Consider the following 18,444-nt stretch of genomic DNA (forward strand, 5'->3'; position numbering starts at 1 on the left):
GCATTGGAGCAGTTCTTCAGCAAAAAGGGAGACCAATTGCCTTCATGAGTAAGGCTTTATCCTTCCGAAACAGATCTTTATCAGTTTATGAGAGGGAGATGCTAGCAATTGTAACAGCAGTCCAAAAATGGAGGGCATATCTAATCGGAAGACATTTTAAAATCAAAACAGATCATCAAAGACTTAAATTTTTGATGGAGCAACGAGTATCGACACCAAGCCAACAGAAGTGGGTATCAAAGTTGATGGGATATGACTATGAATTAATCTACAAGAAGGGCCAAGAGAACGTGGTAGCTGATGCATTATCTAGAGTCCCAACGCTAGCTGCAATTTCTGTTGTGAAAACAGGGTTGATTGATGAAATTCGAAAGAGCTGGGAGGCAGATAAAGAGTTGAAGTCCTTGATAGAAACAAAGCAACACAATCCAGCGTCTAGACATCACTATACATGGGCTCATGATCAATTAAGAAGAAAAGGGAAGTTGGTTGTGGGAAATGATGATAAATTAAAGCAAAAACTTCTCCAAGAATTTCAAAGCAGCAGCACTGGAGGACATTCAGGTATTGATGTTACTACTAAAAGAATTAGTAGTTATTTCTACTGGAAGGGCCTCCGCAAAGATGTAAAAAAGTTTGTGAAGGAATGCGACACCTGCCAAAGAAACAAGAGTGAAAATGTGGCACCTGCTGGGTTACTACAACCCTTACCAATTCCTGACAGAATTTGGACTGAAATCTCCATGGATTTCATAGAAGGGTTGCCTCCATCTTATGGTAAGGAAGTGATTTTTGTTGTGGTTGATAGATTGAGCAAATATGCCCATTTCATAGCACTTTCGCACCCTTATTCTGCATCAACGGTGGCTCAGGCTTTCTTTGATAATGTATATCGACTCCATGGCCTTCCAAGGAGCATAGTAAGCGATAGAGATGCTGTTTTTCTTAGTCATGTGTGGCAGGAATTGTTTAAACACTTGGGGGTCCAGCTAAATATGTCCACAGCCTATCATCCGCAATCTGATGGGCAAACCGAAGTGGTGAATAGGTGTTTAGAGACTTATTTGAGATGTATGACAGGGGAACGACCTAGAGATTGGGTTAAGTGGTTGGCTATGGCAGAATGGTGGTATAACACTTCGTTTCATACGGCAATTAAATCAACACCTTATGAAATTGTTTATGGTCAAACCCCCCCCCTACATGTTCCATACTTAGCTGGTGATTCTCATTTCGAGGCAGTGGATAGGGATCTTACTAATAGGGAGGCTATTCTAAAAATGCTCAAGAACAATCTACATAAGGCGCAAAATCGCATGCGACAATTGGCTAATAAGAAGAGGATTGAGAGGGATCTACAAGTTGGGGATTGGGTGTACGTGAAGCTTCAACCTTATCGGCAAGTATCCGTACAACGACGAACTTCACAAAAACAAGCCCCAAAGTACTTTGGACCATTCCTTGTAATTGCTAGAGTTGGTCAAGTTGCTTACAAACTGCAATTGCCTGAAACAGCAAGGATTCACCACACCTTCCATGTCTCACAGCTGAAGAAGAAGATAGGGTCAGCAGAGTCATCTCCTACCATTCCTGCCTATATTAATGCTGAAGGTCAACTATTGGTGGAGCCAATTGCGATCCTGGATAGGCGCATCGTAAAAAGAGGTAACAAGGCTGTCACACAAGTTCTTATACATTGGTCCAATCTATCTAAGGAGGAAGCAACATGGGAGTACTTCTTTGATCTCCAAAAAAGGTACCCAAACTTTAATCCTTGAGGACAAGGATTGCTTCAAGAGGGGGAATCTGTTGCGGAGCAAGCAAGGAAGCAGAGGTGCAGTTTAAATAATAGGGGAATACGGCAATTCCCATAATAGTTGCCGACTTCTTCATATTATCCTAGCCGTTCATCAGAATTAACTCAATTAACAGCTGGGACCCGCATTGTTGACTTTCTTCTTAATTACAGCTATGCCATTGTAACTAAATATAAATGGACAGAGTAGGAGAATTGTAAGAAGGCGATGAGTATCAATATAGTTTTCCCCATTCCTCTACACTTCTCTCTTTCTCTCCCCTCTCTCCTTCTCTCTCTTCTCTTCCTTTCTATCTCTGTGCTGTGAAGAAGAGTGCACCAGAATTCATCTTGAATTCTCTGCTTCTCTTTTGAGTTGGATACAAACGGCATCAGTTTTATATTAACTTAACAAATAAAACTTCCATGGCGATTTCTCATTAAGAATAATATAATAAGCTATTTAGCAAGAATTGTCACGCCGCCCCGCCGGTGGGGAATGCGCCGGTGCATCCATCATTTTTGCATAGTAATAGTAGTGTGCTCCCACGCCAATGCGGCACTGCCACGGTGCCACCGACCCACCATCCAATGCGGCACATTGCATGCCAATGATCCGCGCATGGGTGATCCTCGCGCTGTATAACTAGAAAAACAAAAGAAAAAATATTAAAAAATAATAATAAAAAAATCCTGATTACCATTAATATTACAGCTGCTGAAAAACAGTGGAACTTGCAGAGCTGCTAGAAAGGGCAGGAAAATAAAACAAAAAAAAGAAAAACGAAAAAAAGAAGATGATGAGATAGATATATAATGAAAATGGCACGCACATGCTAATTTCACGAAGAGGACGAACAACGAGTAGAATAACACAACCGTTCAATCATTAACGACTAAGAACTTGTCGGAGAACAGAAAAGAAAAATTACCTTCCCCAATCCCCGCCAATTTTTCAGGCTGAGCAAAAATGCCACCCATACCAATTGATAACTGCACTGCACTAAATGATCAAATGATGAGTTCAAACAAAGCTTCCGAAGAATTTTGCCGAGTTACAAAACAGTCACTTATAGCTCCGTCATCCACTGTATAACAGACATATAATTGACAAACCACATTAACAAGGGGCAGCAGACCAGTTACCTTCTCGAAAGTTAGGCAAACAGAAATTTGATAATGACAAGATAATACGCTATTTTGTTATATATACAGGGTATGCAGGTGAATAATTTAATTCTCTGAGTGTCAATAAGGCGAAAACTCTATGTGAACTATAAGTTGAAACATCCTGTGGACCAATCATACGGTGGTGGCAGTGGTGCTCGGTGGTGGCACAACATCCATTGGATCTGGATCTCTTCCAGCAGCTTCATATTCTGATAGAAGGTCCATGAACTCGTTGAGGAGTCGTTGGACTTTTCGGTTTGTTGCCATGGCTGGAAGGACATCTTCTCTTAGAAGTGTGTGCTTTTTCATTCCCTGCCAATAAAACAAAAAATCAGTCCATCACATTATCCCCAAAAAGAGAAGAGAAGATGGAATAGCAAATCATAATCAGCAGGAGGTTACTGCAAAAAAAAAAAAAAAAAAAAAAAGGTTTATTGCTTAGAGAATGATTCCACAACAAAAAACTTCAAGTGTTTGGATATCAAGTCAATATCAAATTCCAATGTGCATTTAGGTTTTCAGGGAACTGGGCAACATTTTATTTCCACTGACATATAAAGCAAGAAATAAAATGTAAGATTTTTAATACCAGTCAATACATTGGCTGCAAGAATGTAATTTTTAAATTGAAACAGATCATTCGAGTAGAGAAAAATAGGCTCTGACCAAATTAAGATGAAAAAAAGGAGAGAAAGAGAGAGAGAGAGAGAGAGAGAGAGAACTTGTTGTTGTTGTAATACAAGCAGCGCATAAATGACAAGGACAGGTAGAGTATAAGCTTACAAGAATATCAGGATCCCAAGCTGGGATTTTAGGATCAGCAGAAGCAGCTTCAATCATGCTGATGGGAGGTCCGAGAAAGCTCTCACAGACCTCACGCAAACGGGACTCGTCAGCTTCTCTGCAACCAAAAAGAAAAAAAGGCTGCTTCACATGTATGAAATTAGCAGGAGGTGCCAGAGGATTATAAACAGCTGTTGTAGCTTGCATTATGACCATACCAAGGCCACAAACCCCATAAGAAATGTAATAAAAATTTTGTTTTAATGACTGTAATTAGGTTTACTAGTGTTGTTGTGGCTGAATTTCTTATAGAACATGGTATAAAAATGGGAAATATGTTATTGTACAGATTCCACTTGTCAAGGCACAAGGGGCACAGGATAACCAAACTATATTAAGATGGAATATGAAACCCAAACTACATAGAAAAGATTGCATATAAAATCATATTATATTTGTCCCTATCAATCTAAATCACATATAAGCACCTCAATTATTCTTATTTGTTCAGTTTTGAGGGGTCTGAAAACTTTACAATATGAAGTTGTTATTTGCATACCATGAGAAAAAGTACGAATCCTTTCAATCTAACCTATCAGGAAATATAAATGCAACATTACATTTTCAAAGGTAAGCATACAATTATACTTTCAAGGTGTGTAAACCATTTATCAAACCTTCAGCTCAGAACATAAATCCAAGAAATTTTATAATTCTGAGGATGTGCAAGAAGAACATATACCTAGTTAACAGCACATGATAGAAAATTAGTGAAAGGGGCAGCACAATAAAGGAGGCGGCTCCAGGCCCTAACAGGCATTGTGAGGATCAAATCTACAGCATACACCATATGTGACTTGAACCCATGATGATAAGGTTTTATCTAAGATCCCACCCTTCAACCCACAGACGCACATCCCATCATGAAGGAAAAAAATTACAAAGAGAAAAAAGAAAAATCAGTGCAGTAACCTTGCCAAGAAACGTATGTAGGAAAGGAGACATTGTCGATACTCTTGAGGTGACTTTAAGGCCAATGCTGCTGCAAGCTGAGTCTCTAAATGAGCCCGTGTCTGCACCCCATCATCTGTCACCCTGTAACCGAAAAAAAAAAAAAAAGGAAGAAAAGAAAAGGCATACCATTCTTAATTAGGATCCCAATTTTTCAGAAGCTGCTAAAAATTAAGCTCAAACAACTTTTGTTTGTACTGCAAATTTTAAAATATTCTGAAACCTGCTCCAACTTGGCTTTCTAGCCATGAACTTTCCCACATCCACTTGCAATTTGCCCAGCTCGCCACTTTGAGTAGAGCTCAAACTAAAAGAGCTGGCATAATTTGAACCAGGAAAACAATCATCGGCTATCCTCAACCAGCACTTGAGGCTCATGTCAAAAAGGAAAGCATGGCGAGTAGCAAGAACAACCAATGGTGAACCAGATCTAGAGAACCTCACAGATATAACCCTAATTGTGCCTGTCACAAAGGTCAGATCATGCTGATGAATGAATTTGTTTTTAAATTAGAGAGAACAATACCAGCATTAACACAGAAAAATGGTAACATATACATCCCTGACCAATCATTTATTTAAATATGTAACCCTATAAAATCTGACTTTCCACATACACTCTTCAAAAATAGTCTTATCTTAAATGGGAGATTGTGCAGTCAGGGGAAGCAATAGAATAGCTCTTAAACTAGAGGCTTTTTCATAAGTCCAAGGGCCTTTCATTAAAAATAATTAACATTTTGAAGGGCATATATATGTAAGTCAGATTTTGCATTATACAAATCTATCCAGAAAATTATGCGCATATGTAAACATCTCAAAGATCTATTTCCTGAATCAAGAATATATAAATTACTTCTTTTTTTTGGAGAGCGAGCGAGTGTGCGCGCGCGCGCGCGAGAGAGAGAGAGAGAGAGAGAGAGAGAGAGAGAGAGAGAGAGAATGGTAGCATGCAACCACTTTGTTTATTTTTTGGGAATGAACTTAGCTGAAAATGTGACGTAACTAGGCTTCGAAGTTGAGAATTTAGGAACCAAGCATCAAGCTCTTTGTCATTTGCGCTAGAGACTGTCGGTAGAATATATAAATTGCTTAACAATTGACAATAAAAGGAGACATGATGTTATTCCATACCAGTATCTTTTGCAGATGAGTCCACTTGCGGGGCGACAAGAGAAGCTAAAGAGTCATTAAGAAGACAAGTTCTGCTGAAAAGATCCCAGACATACAAGAGCCCTCTTCTTGTGACGAGAAGTAGCTTCCAACACTCGTCGCAATCTATAAAAACTGCTGCAGACCCCATCATCATTGCCGGCATCGCTCGTCTTCCACATTTTGTGTAAATCTTCTCAAAAATAAGAAGCAATCATGATTCACAACAAATCCATATAAATAAGCAGAAAAGAAAACATACTTACGCATCGACTCACAGCCAAACACCCATTTATTCCTTAGAAGATGCACATTTATGAAAAGCATATTAATACAAATGTTACTAAAAGATGCAAAAGATGGCATGATATAGGAGTAAAACCGGTATATGAGCAGGCATAAGCATGCTAAACCGGCACTGAATAGCACATCTATTGGAGCATCTCGATATAAAAGCACCCTAGTAACTAGTGTTTTACCGAACAATTACTCATATAAGCCATGAGAATCAGTGTAAACCATTTTCTTTTTATAAGGAAAAGGAATAGGCAATGCACAAAAGCATAGACAGATGCTTCTTGATCCCAATTAATCATGTCATCTACCAATAAGAAAATTAAGTTTGAGCACCATAATGTCAGGAAGGCTAATAGTTACTGAAAGAAAACAGATTCCTATTAACATATTGACTAGAAATTTTGAGTAGAGCTGAAATGGCAGGAGTAATTTAAGTGTAGCTGAAATGGTATGCTGTCAAGCAGTGATTCTACCAAGTGCCGACTGAGAATTTCAATTTTACAGTCATGCAGCTCCCACAGCCTAATAACAAAAAGCCAAAATACCGTGAGAAAATAATAAATTTTAGAGACATGCGCAAAAGAAAATGAAAAAAAATTGAAGGGTTTTTTGTACCATTTCTGTCTCCACACCCATCATCTTAGCTGATCACGGGCAATAAGAGAACATTAGTCCTCATACAATTCTCAATTCTCAAGTACCCAAACTTTACTAATCTTTTGAATGAAGTAATATGGCATACAAAGCACAATTCAAAAAGTTTAACCAAAATTTGTATATGATAAGACAGCTCACAAAGGAAATTATCATTTTAGTACCTGTAGGCAGCCATCTTCACAACCAACAGCCCAAAAGTTGGTGTTACCAGCCAAAACAGTTACTTTTCCAGATATACGATCCGACCAAAGGGTTTGAGTTCCTTTAGTGCATCTAATTTCAGTTTCTTTTGATAAAAATGAATTAGTAAGACCGATTACATCGCTTGCAGCTCGTTCTACTGTTGTAGCCTCCAAACAAACTGGCAAAGTATCCTCATCATCCTTCTTGTTAAATACACGAATAGAAAGAGTATCAGAAGTCAACGAGCTCGCCAATCCTAGCGAACCTGAGTATTCTATGTTCGTCCTTCCCTCATTATAAGTTGAATCTGAAGTCTTCTCTATAACAAGACTTTCGCTGATATTAGCCCTAGCCATGACACCCAACCGCTCCCTACCCCCGCAATTGGTGCAATTTGTATCAGTGCTTCCACTGAAAAATCTTTTGGCAGAAGCTTCTCTTACCATATTACTGCCAATAAGCATTTTATCATCCTTTTGCTGTTCCAAGGCTAACGATGAAAAATCAACCAGTTGAGATTGAGGACCACTAGAAAGAGCTTCTTGGTTGGAAGGAACTCCAAGTGCTTCTGGAATTATTCTTTTTCGCCCATCTGGACGACGGTATTCTCTTTGTTTAACCGGACTAGATAGACAGCCAGATGGGATTTTGTTTAACCCATCAGCAGAAGCTCCTGTTTTCTTGGCATCTTCTTGTTGGGCTTCTGGAACATTCTGAATTGGTTGATTGATCGCTGGATTCCCCAAATCAACAGAAGTTTTCACGGATATTTCATTTTGCTGGGCATTGGAAGTTGCTTTATTAGTGGGTGTTTGCTTTGCTGAGACTGCTTCTAATAGGAGCTGTGCAGGGGTTTCAGCCAAGTTTGCTTGCCTCCCTCTCACATCCCCATATCTACTTCTCTTCAACTCGTCAAGCTCAGCATCACTCAATCTGTGCCCTAATTCCTTCACTTCAAAATGAAAAGTAGCCACTGTCCCATCCAATGAGCAGGCAAATAGATCATACCCATCCGGACTCCTGTCATGTAGAATGTTTGGATTAGCTTACAGTCATGTATTACTGTTTACATATTATAATCCAAGAAAACAAATTAAAACTGATTGGGTTAACTACAAATTTAATCTCTAAATTTAGACCCTAGATTCAATTTTACCACATCAGAACTATTGACTTTGCTTTGTAAAATTTGGAATCAAGGAAGATATCAAAATTGGGATCAAACTTTAGGAGTAAAATTGTTAAAAATAAAACTTCAAGGACGAGATTGAAAATCAAACAAAGGACTAAATTGTTGCAATTGAAACTCTAAGGACGAGATTGGAATATAGATCAAACTTCAAGAAGCAAATCTGCAATAAACCAAAGATTTTACCATGACAAATCAACGACACTTTGTGTAAAAAAATGCTTGGCAACAAACAAGGGGCGAGCGCTTGCTGTTGTCCAAACAGTAATCGTGCGATCTTGACTTCCGATAGCAATCACATTGTAGGGCTGTTGGTCCTTTGTTGGTGTCTTTGATGCTCCATTGGTCCATCCTCCAGCAAGTGCAGCCTTCAAGCCTTGACCATTAGAGAAGTGCTTACGAAATAATGAATGGTTAAACTTCACCACAATAACGGGGGCATTGTGTCCTAGAAAGTCAAAGGTAGCAGACCATTCGCCTCTTTCTAACACAGGAGCAGAATGCCTTGGTTTCTGAAAACCATGAGTCGTAGTAATAAAGTGGCCACAAGGTGACCATGCAAGCCGCCTAAAAAAGGTTGAACCTAGCTGAAAAAGACCAATTATTGAATAAGCAAAACTTTCATTGAAAAAAGAAAAGAAAACGCTATTAAAATTATGCCCCTTTAAATCTATAAATATTTATAGAGAGAGAGTTAAGCTATTGATAGCAAACGGTCTACCGATAAGAAAGAAAATGCTTTTAAAATTATGCCCCTTTAAATCTCTCTTCACATATATATATATATATATATATATATATAGAGAGAGAGAGAGAGAGAGAGAGAGAGAGAAAGTTAAGCTAAAATACTATTGGTAGCAAACGGATTCCATTGCTACCAATTTATTTTCGACAATAGAGCCTCTGAACCGACGATCCACACTATTGAACATGATCTAGACTACTTAAAATATCTAGAAATTAAATTACAATTTTTTTTTTACATCAGTGACCTAATGATCAAAGGGTCGCAAAATTTGTAATTTTAATAATGGATATGAGAAGAAATTCAAATCAGTTAAATTTTTGTTAGAAAATCCTCTAAACTATTTAAAACAAGATCTACACTCTTGATCTTGATTACAAAAACCTTATCGTAACTTTTTGAAGGATATTTAATTTCAGCCGTTCATTTTCTGTCTACTTGATGCATAAGAGAACAATATCAGAAAAATATAAAATTTGATTTCTAGACACTTTAAGTGGTATAGATCATATTCAACGGTGTTGATCGTTGATTCGGAGGTCCATCGTCAAAAACAAGTTGGTAACAACAAAGCTCGTAGACTAGTGATAGTATTCTAGCCCAACTCTCTCTCTCTCTCTCTCTCTCTCTCTCTCTCTTTCTATGTATATATACTAGTTAAGGAACCCACGCTATGCGCCAGGTAGACATTATTATAGTTAGTCATTACGGCATGTAAATTAATACGAAATTTAATATTATAATTTATATTAAAAAGATGATCTCTAATACATAATTATTGAAGAATACAAACACACTTATCATCTGTAGCTATCATTAATTATATGCATTAATATTTTTAAATATTATTTATCTCAGTATCGAATAATTAAAAATTAAAGAATGAAATTAAAGCATATTTCTTTCTAAAAACATTTAAACCTAATAAGTAAAATGAATAAATCAGTTTAAAATAAAACAAAAGCTCATTAAAGTATTAAAAAAGATGAATAATATTTTTCTATTATCATCAAGGTAGAATTTACAAATAAAAAAAATAAAAATTAATTTTAGTGAAAGTACTATCTTTAACATTTTTGGCGATAACGTCTTCATTGTCGTCGCTGACGATGAAATGAAGCCCTCGTTAACTTTTATCATCACAAATACAATTAATAAAGTATTTGATTCCTAAATTTTATATTAGTGAATAAATCAATGGGCCCTACTGGAGTGAGGAGGCCAATCATATTTGGATATTCCAAAAAATTTTAATTATAAAATTGATTGTTCATCAAACTATAAATATGACATTATATGTTAAAATATCTAATAAATTTTAGAATGTCTAATTGTTAAAATTAATAGACCAATCATATTTGGATATTCTAAAAAAATTTAATTATAAAATTGATTGTTCATCAAACTATAAATATGACATTGAAGTTTGATATTAAAATCAAAGTAAAATTGTATAAAACTTTTCTAAACTATGAACCATTTTGAATCATTTATCCAACCTTCCAAAATTTTGTTTTTTCTATCCAATCATTCTATATGTTAGATTTGAGCCAATCAATAATACTTCGACTTCAAAATTTGACTGTGTCTTTTAACTTTACAAATTTACTTCGTATACTTTATATAATTCTCGTAACTAAATTATTTTTAAAAAAAGGTTTGGTTCGTGTCTCATATACTCGGTGTACAACTTTTTTTACACCGTATATAAAAATCTATTAATTTTTGTATATGAATTTTTTATTAATTATAGATTGTATTGATTAGATGAAATTTTAATTTTGTTATATTGACTATTGAAAAATAGGCAAAAGCAAAAAAGAAAATGTATAAATAAATTTTGTAACTAAAAAGCTAAAGTTCGATGACTTATATTAGATAGTTTTATCTTGTTAAAACTAAACTTTATCTTATACAATAAATGAACATGTCTTATACACTCGGCGTATAACTTTTTTTACATCGTATACACTCGGTGAACAACTTTTTTTACACCGTATTTATAAAACTTTATTATAAAAATAAAAAAACTATTAATTCTTATATATGAATTTTTTTAATAATTATAGATTGTATTTATTAGATGAAATTTTAATTTTGTTATATTGACTATTAAAAATAGGGTTGGTTCATGCGATAAAATTTTACACTCGGTGTAGACAAAAAAAAAAAAGGGTGTTGAGAGAAAAAAAAAAAAAAGAAAAAAAAGAAAAAAGAAAGAGGTGTAGGGTGTGTGAGAGAGGGTGAGAGAGAGAGAGGAAAAAAAAAAAAAGTGGGCCCCACCGGAGCCCCCCAATTAAGGGGAGGGCTGCCGTACTATGAATTGCAGCATCCCCAATTCATAGTTTCTATAGATATATATTCCGGCTGGGGTGCTCCCAATAGTACCAAGCACTTGGTACTACCAATTTTTCCACTATTAGATCTACCCCTTTGACTATTTCTACCCCTTAGATCATGCTATTCCACCAACTACCATTAAACCCTATAGGGACCTCTATCATCCTAGCCACACAACACTTTATCCAAGGGCCAAAAACCCACAAGCACCAATGACTTGGTGCTATTAAAAGCATTCCGCCCCAATTTCCTCTCTCTCTATCTCCATATATATATGAAGATTTTATATGTATTTAGGTAATATTGCAAAGGTGTATATATGTAAACACCATAACAAAAAAAAAGTCACTAGAAACAATTATATGAACAAAATCCCTGTGGTTCATAACGTACTGATTTTGACCAATGCCCCTCCGTCTTATGCGCAAGACTCCAATCACTGGTTCGCCATATGATTACCGTTTTGTCATCTGATTGGCTAGCAATAAAAGAACCAATGGGATCCCAGGCAACTCCTTTGACTAAGCTTGAATGCCCTCTCAATACAGCGGTGCACATACCGTTAGTCATGTTCCATATGTGAACAGTGTTATCCAAACTGCCACTAGCCAATGTTTGGTCATCGGGCGACCAATTTAGATCTACCTGTTTAGGCATTGGAAGATAGGAAAAAAAAAAAAGGAAAAAAAAAGACTCCAGTATTAAGTCATTGTTCAACTCCAACATAAGCAAGAAGGAATCAAAATTAGGGTGTTTTTTTTAGAACAAAATGTATGGACAGTCATTGTACTATCTGAAATATCAACTAAATCCCTGACTTTTTATGTAAACATATTAGTCTCCTAACTTTTTTCATATATTGAAATTCCAACATTGATAATCAAATTAGTCTTAAGTTTACCCTCTCAAATGACTATTTTTCCCCTTTTCCTGCAAATAACTTGTTGTGGTATACTTGAAATAAGATTAAGAAGATCATATTGTAGGAAAAACGCCACATGTTGTCAGATATACTCTTTAAGTGGCCAGGGATGGAATGGTAGAATATATGATAAATTCTAGGGATTGAAGTGTGTAAATCTCTTGAAAACTCAGGGACTAGCAAGCATGCAGTATCTTGATGCAAGACAGTGCAGAGATTATCTATGCCTTTTGCTCGGCTTTTTTCTTCAGCCAGAAAGAAAGCATTGACAAATAATTACCACATCAGCAGTGTGGCCTCTTAAAGTCATAACGACTTTCCAATTTTCTACGTCAGGGGGCTCTTTACTGCCAAACTCTGATGTCCCGGATCCGGGTTTCCTTTCGTGAATTAGAATGACCTGATCATCTGAACCTGAAGCAAGATACCTGCCATGCTTGGCCCACCTCACACAATTAACTGATCCAAAATGGTCGCGGAGAGTTGCCAGTAGTCTCTGTGATGAATGGTCGTTATTATGGTTCTTTCTCATTGATTTCGTGTTCCATATCCGAACCTACACAAAGAATCATTTAAAACAGAAGTCTCAGCTATAAAGTGCTTTGCACAACAGACATTTATGCATGCAAAGCTTGTGCATCATGAAAGTATAATCTTGTCACAGGTAAGTGTATTACTAAGGTTTAAGTAAAGCAATGCAGAAGAAATAAAAAAGAACTGAAAAATTACTTTGGTAGCTTATAACAAGAATATCATGGCAGTCGTGAATATCACAGCCACATGCAAATGACGAACACAAAACCAATCCACATGTGCAAATAAGGAGTAAGGATATGTATTATCTACGGTGAAACTCTACTAGAACTAAAATACAAACGAATTGTTAGATTGACGATTTTTCTTCAACAAATTGTAATTCAACTGCTTGTGCCATGCAGAAGTTCTGAATCGACATATCTGAGTAACTATCATCAGAAATAGCAAAGATTAATCCAGATATAGCACTAAATATATTGTTAGTTTTCTCATCCTAATCGTATGTTGTAGTGAAATTACTAAAAGATGGACATCATAGGCAAATAACATCACAAAGTATACTAATACATACGATTAGGATGAGNGTTGTAGTGAAATTACTAAAAGATGGACATCATAGGCAAATAACATCACAAAGTATACTAATACATACAATTTAAACACAGTCGGCAAAAATTAAAATAAAAAAACCCTTAAACTATCTGTTAAAAAGCAAACAGATGGACCAAGGAGGAACCTCAAACAGATGAAGAGAAGAAGGTACTCTTAAATCCACCAAATAAAATAAAAAAAAAAAAAAAAAAAACATGAAAAATTGCAACAAACTATGCTCAACTAAACCTATAAATAACAATTGAGGGAGTCTAACAAGGATCGAAAGATACAAATACATTAGGAATGTCACCTTTTGATCTCCTCCGCCAGTAGCAAATCTGAGACCTCCCGGCTGCACATCAATGGAGAAGATCTGAAGACCTTCGTGCCGAATCCAACTCGGCTTCTCCGTTATCATCTCCGATCACCACATCAATTGATCTCCACGCTTTTTTTGAAAACCCTAACCCTAACACCCCCTAACCGTTCACCTCGATCTCGATTCAGCGACGTAATCGAGAATTCTGCGGCCAAAATCGCAGAAACCAGGATGGATCAAGAAGATAAACCCTAGGATGAGCTCAGACGAATCGTGGAGTGGATTGTGAGTGAGTAGTAGAACAGTGGAAAGAGTGGTCAAAATCAAACCCTAACAAGAGGAAGTAATTTAGGGATGTTTGCAGGTAATTAGGGAATTTTTCTTGGATTTCTGTCAGCAAGCAAAAATTTTGAACACGGGAAGCATTAAATAATAATAATAATAATAATAATAACGATAATCAGTTTTTGTACAGACCCTTCTGTATCTATATCTATATCTATATCTATATATCTACCTATAGTTCTACAGTCCACATGTAAATCCTTCTCTTTTTGGTCTACAGTCCTCCCCTCCCCGGCTCTCACTCCGCCGCCCCAGGGACGCCGCGAAGGTCCTCCTCTGGCTCTGCCGCGCCGACTCCCCCGAGTTTTGCAGGCTCGAGGTCTACGAGATCGCCATCGGAGGGTTTTGCAGGCTCGGGAGAATGCTCGATGCGCTAAGGATCGTGTTCTGAGTCTTGTGACTTCTGAGAGGAGGGGGTTTGTGGGGTACGGGGTTTGCTTCCGGAGAGGCGAGGGGAACTATCAATTTTTGGAGAAAATTTTTGAATAATTAATTTTTTTTAATTTATTAAATAGTTCGGTAGACCGTAGTAGTACTTTTTGGCACCGTTTGGATGGGGATAACCCCTTTTAACCCCTTTATACCCGATGTAAATTTTTTTTTCGAAAAAAGTAATTCTCGGCTACCTGAAATAAACCGGTATAATTATCCTCACCAACATCTTTATTTTCTATATACAGCTCTACCCACTATTTTTCTTATTATATATTATCTATCCAACGCTATTTTTCTTATCCCGGGAATTACCCAATTTTCATCCAAACGTTATTTTCTTATCTCCATACTTGTATCTATTCCTGTAATAGCTAGTTCTTGCTTATACCCAAACCAAACGCTATCAAATTAATTAAAGTTATTCTTGCATATAAATACTACTAGTGAAGGCACCTGCACGTTGCGATGGATCGATTCTATAAAAATAAATAAATAAATGTCACGCCTCAGGATCTCTTTTTATAAAGATGTCTGAAAAAAGAGCTAATTTAAAGCTAACGGATCAGTGAAAAATACCCAATTTTTTTAAAAAATCTTGACCGAAGGGCTGACAGAACCGCCACAAATACAGAGAATTCACTATTCACACGGACAGAGTCTCCTCTATATTTGCACGGCGTCGCACACAATACAAGTCACAACCACAACCAATCGCAATAGTATATTCACAATATTTCACAACTATCAATTGAAAGTGTTTCCCACCGGAAAACGCATTTTTGAAATACAAAAGTCACAAAAAGTCGAGAAAACCTTTTTAAAACTGTTTTCCACCAAAAAATCTTTTATCTCGTTTGAAAACGAGCAACCACGAGAAGTAAAAAACCATTTCTATAAATCCATACAATGTTTCCAAAAATAGCTTTATTTAAGATTTTGAACCATGCCATAGTTGAAATAAACCAAACCAAAACCTAATAAAGCTAAATTGAACCACATATGCAATTTAGATTATTTATCAAAAAAAAAAGGGGGTGAAGTCTAGAACCGAAATGCCACCAGGTCGAGACCTCTAGCACTCGCTAGCCACGTCCTCATGCCTCATCCCGACTTGTACCCCTCCAAAATCACATGAAATGGATGGGTGGGGTGGAAGTGGGGGTGGGAGGGGGAGGAGAAACCAACAAGGGTCTCCCAGTGACAGATTAATTTGGTAACAGAACTGGTTCACTAGCCGGAAGTGTGAGATAAGTCTTGGCTAAGCCAGTGTCGGAATGATAGACTAAGTTAGGGTCGGTGAATTACAAGCTAAGTCAGGGTTGGAATAAAAAAGACTAGTGAGACAAGTCTCACATCGCCTGGTAATCTTGGGCTGTGTGTGTTTAGGGCTGACGAGGATGTTAGGGCCTAAACGGGGGAGGCTATGACACCCCAAAAGTCCCACATCAGATGGCAATTGGATTGTCATTGGGTACATGAGACGATTCCACTTTAGTAATAATAACTGGGCTTAAGCATTTGGCCGGTGATTGGGCCCAATGAGTTATTATTGTTGGAGAGTTGGGTCGTTAAAGCCAAGTTTACAACCACGGCTCCACTCACGGATTCGTTTAAAAAAAAAAAAGGCAAACCAAAACCAAATAAAGCTAAATTGAACCACATACACAGTCTAAATTATTTATCAAAAGAAAAGGGGTAAAGTCTAAAACTGAAATGCCACTAGGTCGAGACCTCTATTGCTCGCTAGCTATGTCCTCACGCCTCGTCCCGACTCGTACCTCCAAGATCACCTGAAATGGGAGGGTGAGAAACCAACTAGGGTCTCCTAGTAGGCCGCAAGCGGACGAGGGCGAATGTACTAACTGGTAACTGTCTGCCACCACGAATGACGCACCTCGCACACTCGATGGGTTTGGCTGTGGGGTAGTATTCATGATTCAAATTAGTATTTATATGTATATGGGTATCAAGTATTGCGAGTCCATGGCTTCCAATAGATGCAAGCATCTACTGTTAATTACCCCTGTGGCATTGGAGCACCTTCGATTAAGAGACCTTTATAGAGAGGATGAATCTATCTTGATTTATTGATTGATTGAACCCTAAATATATGTACTAGGATTCAGTTGGATTTGAAGTTGACTAGGTCCTAATTATATGTGTTAAGACCTAGCCGACATTAAATTCTAAGTATATGCATTAGAGTCTAATTAGTTCTAAGTATATATCTTAGAGTCCGATTATATTCAAATTGATTGTATATTCTAAGGTGGAGATATGACCAAACCCCAAGTATATGTATTGAGGTAGGTCGGATTTGATTTTACCCGTGTTACGCCCCGAGCCCGCCTATTTGGTCGGTTTTGGGCACGCCAACAGATCGTCGAACGGACAGGGTTTCCTCTGTACTGCGGGCATAGTCTTCCCTGTATGTTCAAGGCATAGCAATCAATACAATGTACGAAGTTCCAACCAAGAACACATTTCAATCAAGATTGCATAATGGAAGGTATCAAGTCATAGTGGCAGCGCAAGTCGGTACTTGACGACTCTACGCGCTCCAACACCACTCGCCACTCGGTACACAAAGAACTCTTCTTTGCACTGGCCTTCCCTTTTGGGAATACATTCCAATTCGATCACCGACATTGCTTAGAAGCAATATCACCGGTGCATCGCTCCGTCGTGAGTGCTCTAATTTGGCACTGACCCTAAACGTTAACATGAGATGGCCTATCTTAGCACATCCCCAATTCCATTCCTCCAAGTCCACGTGGCTTACTACTCGCTCAAGGTCTCACCAAGAGCACTTCATCTTCTGATACCATATGCCACGGTCAACATCGAACTACTTTCGCAACGAGCTCACGCGAGCACTTCGTTCGTGAATTCGAGTCAAACTCCTCGATAAGGCTATCTGCCAAATCGCTCTCTTCGGTCTCCACAGGTGGACCAAAGGCCACCAATCCTACGTAGGCCTACCACCTAAACCTGTCTCAATACGCAGCGTCTCTCGCTCGCAAATGCAGACCCAATCATGATCGGGCGAAATTCTCACTTGGGAATTCGCACACACTCCAACCAGGAGCAACTAAGACCCCAAACCACGTCAAGTCCTCGGGTTGGGTCACAACCATACTCGGTGTACCATCGGTCACACAATCTATCACGTGGCATTCCACGCTCCCGGGCCTAAACTCGGACTACCGTCCTGACCAGAACTCTGCCCTACCCGTAGGTACCGGGCCGCTGTCACTCACAGCTGACTGCGCCTGCCCAAAGGGCCCAGGCTCCACAGTCCACAAATGGTCCAGGCACGGGTCGTCCCCAAGCACTACCCGCCGTCGTCGTCCTACACGACATACTCTACCGAGTCACACGTACCAATATCGGCTCCTATGCACCTAGTGCGAGTCACCAGTCCCACGAGTGATCCATGGCACGCTTCACACCTAGCAATGCTCAAGTGCTACTGCCAATACACTCTCTCGGCTGAATCCACATCCGCACTCTACGGGTATCTACACTCGAGCGCTCTACGCCTCTACAGCGTTCCACACGAAGTCCAGCATTAGGCAATCTTGCCTATGCACACCGGCCGCACGAGCACAACCGCCTACCTCACCTTGAGGTACTACTAGGCCCACGTGCTCAAACTTGGCCACTAATCGACCGTTCTCTCAACAGTGATGCTACTTTCACTGTTCGATCTACCAGAATGACATCCGAAATTTTCGGACCACTCGGGTGTTCTCATAAGCATCATGGCTCAACTCTCGCAATTTACTACTCATATTGCTCTGAGAGTCATTTCGCCACTTCTATCTCTACCGCGAGTCTCACTTCTCGCCATAGATTACTTCTAGCACTTCGCTAGTGCCATCTGGCTCTATACCTGTACTGGCAGGTACTACGCCCTCACATAATACAAAACTCCATTTCTAGAGCAATCAAATCTATCTCTAGAAAT

General features: G+C 38.3%; 1 protein-coding gene across 2 annotated transcripts; it reads right to left on the bottom strand.

Moving 5' to 3' along the window:
• LOC109710918 (protein HIRA-like) lies at window positions 2,804-14,353 on the bottom strand. 2 transcript variants are annotated; one of them, XM_020233731.1, is made up of 11 exons: window positions 14,212-14,353; window positions 13,686-14,024; window positions 12,525-12,800; window positions 11,716-11,967; window positions 8,424-8,824; window positions 7,027-8,068; window positions 5,894-6,104; window positions 4,983-5,223; window positions 4,721-4,843; window positions 3,749-3,866; window positions 2,804-3,277 (listed from the first exon to the last, which is right to left on the bottom strand). In XM_020233731.1, the coding sequence occupies exons 2-11, from the start codon at window positions 13,791-13,793 to the stop codon at window positions 3,098-3,100; spliced, it is 2,952 nt and encodes a 983-aa protein (XP_020089320.1). In that variant the 5' UTR covers window positions 13,794-14,024; window positions 14,212-14,353; the 3' UTR covers window positions 2,804-3,097. The 2 variants fall into 2 exon arrangements, with proteins under 2 accessions (XP_020089320.1, XP_020089319.1); XM_020233730.1 differs by having other exon boundaries at window positions 13,686-14,084.

Source organism: Ananas comosus, linkage group 5, assembly GCF_001540865.1.
Source record: "Ananas comosus cultivar F153 linkage group 5, ASM154086v1, whole genome shotgun sequence".
NCBI classification, from domain to species: domain Eukaryota; kingdom Viridiplantae; phylum Streptophyta; class Magnoliopsida; order Poales; family Bromeliaceae; genus Ananas; species Ananas comosus.

Bases quoted from the DNA above. Each gene is read 5' to 3' on its own strand.
- LOC109710918 (XM_020233731.1), bottom strand. From the start codon at position 13,793: ATGATAACGGAGAAGCCGAGTTGGATTCGGCACGAAGGTCTTCAGATC. The intron at 6,105-7,026 runs GTACTAAAATGA...ATTTTTGAGAAG, and splicing joins GTGAAGATGGCTGCCTACAG to ATTTACACAAAATGTGGAAG. The intron at 3,867-4,720 runs GTTACTGCACTG...TTTTGGTTGCAG, and splicing joins TACATACGTTTCTTGGCAAG to AGAAGCTGACGAGTCCCGTT.